Source organism: Neopsephotus bourkii, unplaced genomic scaffold (assembly GCF_033783945.1).
Source record: "Neopsephotus bourkii isolate Nb327-2 ecotype Australia unplaced genomic scaffold, CSIRO-AGI_Nbou_v1 NB_1792, whole genome shotgun sequence".
In the NCBI taxonomy this organism is placed as follows: Eukaryota; Metazoa; Chordata; class Aves; order Psittaciformes; family Psittacidae; genus Neopsephotus; species Neopsephotus bourkii.
In genome coordinates this window covers 13381549-13388253 of record NW_026902266.1, presented here as the reverse complement: position 1 = coordinate 13388253, position 6705 = coordinate 13381549, and the positions used below count along the sequence as shown (strand labels likewise).

Here is a 6705-nt window from a genome sequence, read left to right as displayed (position 1 = left end):
TTCTTTAGGAAGACACACAAGCTGGAGGCAGTCACCTTTCCTGATGGTGAAATGCCAGAACGCATACGGACTCATTGTTGAACACAGCTTCCAGATGTGCCAGCCTTGAGTGTTCTCCCTAAACCCTGCTGGGTGTCCCATGCCTCTAAAGGGTAGATACACAGCTATTGCCTGTGGACGGTGCACTCCACATTAAGAAAGTGATTGATATAAGAGATTAAGCTAAATGCACAAAACACTTTCATTTTCTTTATTTTCAATCGATACTGTATGAATACAAAGTTTCTAGAAAGCTACAAAAATTCTACCACTTTATCAAGAAGGCATCAAAATGTGTCACTTTGCAAAGACATGAAAACACCTGCAGTAACCGACACAAAAATAGCATTTTTAGAGTGATGAAATAATTGCACTTAACTGTCATGGATATTAAAGTTATCACACATATGTACCGCGAAAGCTAGAATACATTTTTTTTTACAAAGCACTTTATAAAAAAATTCTCTGCACACAAAACCTATAATTTTCATATTACTATCATACTAAAGATAAAGTCACTTTAAAGCCAACACTTAAAACATTTTAAACAAAAAAAGGTACCAGTACCTACACACAGACAATAACAAATACAGGAATACTGTACTGCCAAGAGGTTTGACTGAAACTCCTTTTGAAAGCTTCTGCAAATATGTTAAGAAAACATTGGAGAACATTCACTTTTTTCAAAGAGCCTTCCCTCACTGTCTAACCTAGAGGTACTTTATCGTCAAAAGGCAAGTTCTACATCAAAAGTTACCAGCAGCAGTACAATATTAAAGTAACCACTGACCATATATGAATATGCTTAAGTCACAAACCCATTTTATACACATTACACAAATAAACATAAAGTGAGAATTCCATTAAGTCATTTACAAATGTGAACAAATGCACATGGCAAAAAAACCCCAAAACAAAACAAAACCCCAACCTGTTTTACATAAAATGTACTGAAGAATTAAAGGCTATTCAGGTTTTCAATGTTATAAAATTCTTTTGTCTTTTTTTTTTTTTTTCAGGCACATATTGTATTTTTTGTCTGCAGTCATGAGCCTGAACAGGAGGCCCATAAAAACAAAACAAAACCAAAAACACATATTCTGTAAGGAGGTAACAGGGATCCATCTCCTTTTAGTCAACTGAGTGCATTTAAGATTTAATTTACACACTAAAACTAATTACATGATCTCAGCAAGAATGACCTGAAAAGTTAAAAAGATGGTGATGTCCAGAGTGTTTCTTGTACTTTGACTTATCCAGCCTCAATCTTTTTTAGGGGGCTAAACGTCTCGTTATGACAGATGAGAGGGGGAAAAGAGATCATCCTGAGAAAAGTACAAAACTGGACTCTGTCATACACATCTGCTGTGGGACTGGGTACGTGTATCAGCATGGGTCAAGTAAAGGGCAAACAAAAGGTTTCTCAGTATGACTGAGCGAGTGATCCAGGAAAAGTGTTAGGGGAACTGCTACAGAACACGAGTATGCCCTAGGACTTGCAGTGGAGAAATAAATAGATCTGGATTAGTACGTCAAATGCTGTATCTGCCTTGAACTGGACAGTTACTTACATTCAACATTAATGTACACCCTTCATTATTTCAGATAGCTCCACAGTTGAAACCTGTGGACGTCGCAACAGAGGAAGCTACTGCCAGACCTACTTAATGAGCTGTAGCTGCAGTGAAAGGGAAAGTGAGAAACAGGCATTAGATCTGCAATTCCTTCAAAATAGTGGTGCAGTACCTAAATAAAATCCTTTTGGAATTCAAGTAAGTAAAACTACATTTGTTAGCAGTAATTTTTAACAGCACAAAATGGTACCATTATGTTTATTTTAATATCCTAACAAGACAGAAGTGTGGTTTATCACAAATACTGACTACCACAGCTGAAATGTTTGGTAAGATACCTGCTCTACTTGTGGGGCGAAAGTGTCTTTGCCCTACCTCAGTCTCATTGACTTCAACAGGATTACTTGTCTTATAGAGGTAAGTGAGATTTAGACCTTGAAGGAATAACAAAAATAATATTTTAGAGATGGGCAAGTTGAATTATCACAATATTTACCACACAGTGTCACAATATTTCTATATATAAAAAGTTAATCTTAGTTTTCATCAAATACTTTAAAAATCAAGTTAAAATTGTATTCACAACTATATAATCCTTCTGACAGCTTTTGGTTTTGCTGATATTTGTTCTTTCTAACATTGTTTTCTTAAATCTTGCTCCTCTTCCCATTACTTTTAGTTGCGCTGTACAGTATGGCCCCCGTTCACAGAAGGTATGAAATACAGATAAAGTATTAAGAGGAGCTGATTAACTTTTTCCAAGACATCATCTGGGAGAAAACCAAAACAAAACAACCCTGTGTTTTGAATTGTGCTGGCCAGAGTTTTTCTAACAGCACCTTCATCCCCAACGCTCACACTCAACATCTCAATGCTTAGAAACACACAATTGCATTTACCCTAGCTGTTCTCTGTTCTCCATTTCCATTTTGTTTTATGCATCTCACTTTCAGCATGCACAACTTTGTAAACAAAATCTTCGGTCTAAACAAAAAAATCTTCACAGATACCAAAATATTATTAGAGGAGAACAATAAAGTCACATTTGTCCACTGTCTGAAATTCTGCAGTGTATGGATCTCTCATTATGCAGATGCACAACTGGATGAAAAGAATATAAATTGAAGCATTTTCACTTTTGTATCACAGACAAATCAGTTGCTGGTTTGCAATGCTGTCAGAAATGGCAAACAGTAGATTATTCTTCAGTAGGTTGATCATTAGCAAAAATACTTTGCTAGAAATGGTGCTCTTTTGTGAATGGAGGCCTGTAGATTCAACTTATTCCAATAAACCAAAGGCATTACGGTGATAACTAAATATTTTTGGTCTCTCTACAAATTGTCATTATTATGGCAGCACTTTTCTAAGCTGGAATTTCAAACCAAAGGCACTTTCATGCTAGAGTGCAGAAGAGTCACAATTAATTATTTGGTCATGAAATTTAAAAAGGCAGCATTTATTAATACAATTCATTTTGCACGGAGAACTAAGAATCTGTAACCTTTCCTTTTGGTATAGGCATTTAACTGTGTAGTGATGGGACTGACTTGTACTGAAAGTTGGTTTAGACAAAGCAGTCAAAGAGCATTTCTGTGGGAAAAAATACAGATTTTTATTATTTTTTTTAAATGGAACCAATTAATAAAACAATATATAGGATTTACGTTAAGAGGCTAAAGGTACTTCTAATATAATGCTAAGGCACTGCATATTGTAATGCTTTGGCAGCTCTCAATTAAAAGGTTCCTACAAAAAAGTAACAGTAACAAGAGAAGTACTTCCAGCTTACAAAAGAGCTCACAGTTTACAGGCAGCCTGTTGGACTACACACCCCACACTGAACAGTTGAAGGATTAAGGCTTTTAAGAATTAACATATACAGGGTATGGATCATTTACAGAAGTGTAAAGAAAAGACAATGGAAGTAGGTTCCCTAATATTACATATGTGAACACCAATAAACAGTGTGACTTTATACCCTATAGTTATGGCATATGTAGTGTGCCAGATCCTATTAAAAAACCTGTACCTGGTTTTGCAGATTGACTTACATATCTTATATGCCTCAAAAAGTTTGCTTCTTATAAAAAAAATAAAAAAATTAAAAGATCACCGAACCCATCATTCAAACCCTAAATAAAAGACAACTTTAGAACAAAATAAAACAAAACAAAACAAAAAGTAGTTTTTGACTTGTAACACCAAGTGCTTAGAATAAAGGGCTACCGTTAGGCTGTTACAATGCAGTGCTTTTCCTGATGTGATTGTTAGTGTTCAAAATGAGTGTTAAAAGAGACCTTACCATGGACGTATTTCTCTGTTCAGTTCATGGAATATAAACTGAAAGATCATCAGCCCTAATATCCACAAGCAGGTAACAACTAGACATCACAGCAGAGATCCACCCATGAGAGCAGAATCAGCGGCAGGCTAAGGAATTTAAGCAGGCACCTTTCTCCTTAGGGATGGTTGTATTGTCCTCTAACCAGGGTCCTCACCATAGTTAAGTATGAACATGGTCTGACTATCGAGCCTGCTATATTCTAAGTCTAGATGATTTGACTAAGGGCAATTCTAACAGAAAGCAGTATGCAGAAATATAATAACAATAAAAAATAGACTGGCTTTTTGAAGAGTACAGCACTGTGCCTGGGAGTAAATTCTATACTTAAATTGTGCATGGGCACATATTGGTGAAGGGTAGGGAGAAGGGGCCTGCTAAACATTAATTTTGATTCAGGACTGCAAAAGACCTTCCCAAGAACACACTCTTCCAGTAGCTCAGGACTGATCTTTAAGGTGGCTTGTGCTTGGCCGGGCAGCCCTCAGCCTTTCAGACAAATGCTTTGTCTAAGAACTCACTGCTGGCCCAACACCTGCTGAAACAACTGCTGCTTGGGCAACTGAGGGGCAGTGCTGGCTGTGCAGCAGCAGAAAAGACACTGAGCAACACTCTGGTGTAGCCAGGAGGAATGAGACTAGTTCTCTCACATGTGCGTACCTCAGACAATCACTCACACCCACCTCCGTGGTTCAAATCCTCACAGTATTAAAATACCTCCAGCTGTACTTCACTTTCTGGAGTCTTCCCTGAATATATCAATTAGAAGAATGAATATTACCACATCTGGATGCAAAAGGACATCAGACCCCCTGTGGTACGTATGTATTTGCTTGTTTCATAGAAGGTCTTCGCCAGTCAGAACTGGAGAGACAACTGGGAGAGGTGTAAGAGCACCATGATGAAGAGGAAAAGGAGAAGAAATCTCTCCACTTTCCAGTCTTCTTTGCCTGATGTTGGTTGTGATTTTTCTAGCGTCTCATAGATATTAAAGCTGTTGATCCTTTCAGAGATGAACATACTCTTCTTTCAAACACGTGTTTTGCTTTCCATTTACAAACTACACGATGCTGTCGCAATGTCAGTTTCCGTTCCTCTGTTAATTTCAAAATCGCAAGTTTTTTGCTCAACTTATTAGAAAACATTGTCGTCCATATAAAATATAACCGCACACACGAGACTACATATAATGCAAGTCTAAATCTTCAGTATTTACCTACTTATTGCAAAATGAACCATCTTTTTCATTAAATAATCAAATTTTCATATTAGTACAATACAACTTTATACTCTTTTAAAATACACTAGATATGTTAGGGATAAGGGATGACGTTTCTTTCTCTGCAATACCTGTTTGAAAGTTTAATGGATTAGAAGATTAGTTTTAGCATTGAGAAAAAAATACAAAATTTGCCTAATTTTAGGACCTGTTTGTTTCTATCAGGCATTTCTTAAGGCTATAGTTTTCATTTGGTTTCAAACAGAAAAATGTTTCAGTTTACAAAATAATTTAGTGAATTACATTCGTCCATATCTTCCACCCTAATTAGTTACAAAGATAATTCTATAAAGATTATTAACTTTGTGTACTCATTTACAGTTATAGCTAAAGATCCATTTCAATTTCACTTGCATTGTAAAACAAGTATTTCATGTTGGAAAAAAACCCAAAATAAATTCTTATATGCGCTGTCAGGTTTTCCCCATGGCAAATGCTCTGTCATACATTTTTCTATCAATCAGAATTAAAAATAGGCCTCCACAGAGAGAGGCGGTAGGTTCTTAAATACAGTCTTCCCAAGGAACTGTGGTTACAAATTTGAAGAACGCTTAGTTTTAGAAATAATTTTTACAACTGTACCAGAATTTCACAGCTACAATTATATATGAACACATTAAAAATGACTTCACTAAAACAGGCTTTAGAAAAATGTGGGTGAAAGTTGGGCCAGAGGCACTGCCACTTAGTGTTGAGGTTTACAGTCTGTGTTTTGATAAAGAAGTGAAATGAAGTGTATATATAAATAACTGCTCAGTCCTTTACAAGCCTGTAGATATGATGCTGTGCTCCATGTTCGCTGTTTGACACTTCAAATACACAAGCCATGCAGAGCAGGGTTTCTTGTGTATCCCTGTTTGTTACAACCTGTTTGAGGGGAAGGAAGAGGTAAATCATATATTAGAAACCTGGAAACACCAAGGCCAAAACAAGAGATGAGTGGCTTAATTTAGACAATCTTTAGATGTGCCTGTTTTAAATGTGTCCTCTTGTGCTCTCTTTGGCAATTTAAACCGATCTCCATGGCTGTGTGCTGGTGTTCCTGGCAGAGGGCACTGACACTCACCCCATCCTGGCTGCTTGGCCATGAGCCACCACCAAGTGGCCTTGGCTCAGCCCTCCTCCCCCTGAGCCCCACTTCAGCAGATGGAAACCAGCATGCCCTTATCACCTTGTGTTTGCTTGCCAAAGGCAGCTGATCGGGCAGCACATGACACTGTGCTCATGGTCCTACCTCTTCCCGTGCCACCAACCCTCAGTCCTTCCTCAATCCAGTGGCGGCAGCAGCAGCACATGGTTCCAAATACTTGGCTGAGATGCCACTACAAAGCCACAGTGAAAACTAGCTGGGTAGCTGGATGAAACTGGCTTAAAGGCCACTATGTGGCTTTTTCTTCATGCTTTAGATTACCTGTTGGGTGTAGCCATTACTGCATGCCTTCCTGGCCCAAGAACTAATTAACACCAGT

At 37.6% G+C, this 6705-nt stretch overlaps 1 protein-coding gene across 10 annotated transcripts in view; it reads right to left on the bottom strand.

Annotated features, from left to right (window-relative positions):
* Positions 1 to 223: 223 nt before the first annotated feature.
* Positions 224 to 6705, bottom strand: part of TEAD1 (TEA domain transcription factor 1) — a 162687-nt gene continuing 156205 nt past the window's right edge. For all 10 annotated transcript variants that reach the window (XM_061380368.1, XM_061380376.1, XM_061380371.1 and 7 more), the window contains one exon: positions 224 to 6103. In XM_061380368.1, coding sequence (XP_061236352.1) covers positions 5990 to 6103 — 114 coding nt within the window. In that variant the 3' untranslated portion in view covers positions 224 to 5989. The remainder of the gene's footprint in view (positions 6104 to 6705) is intronic.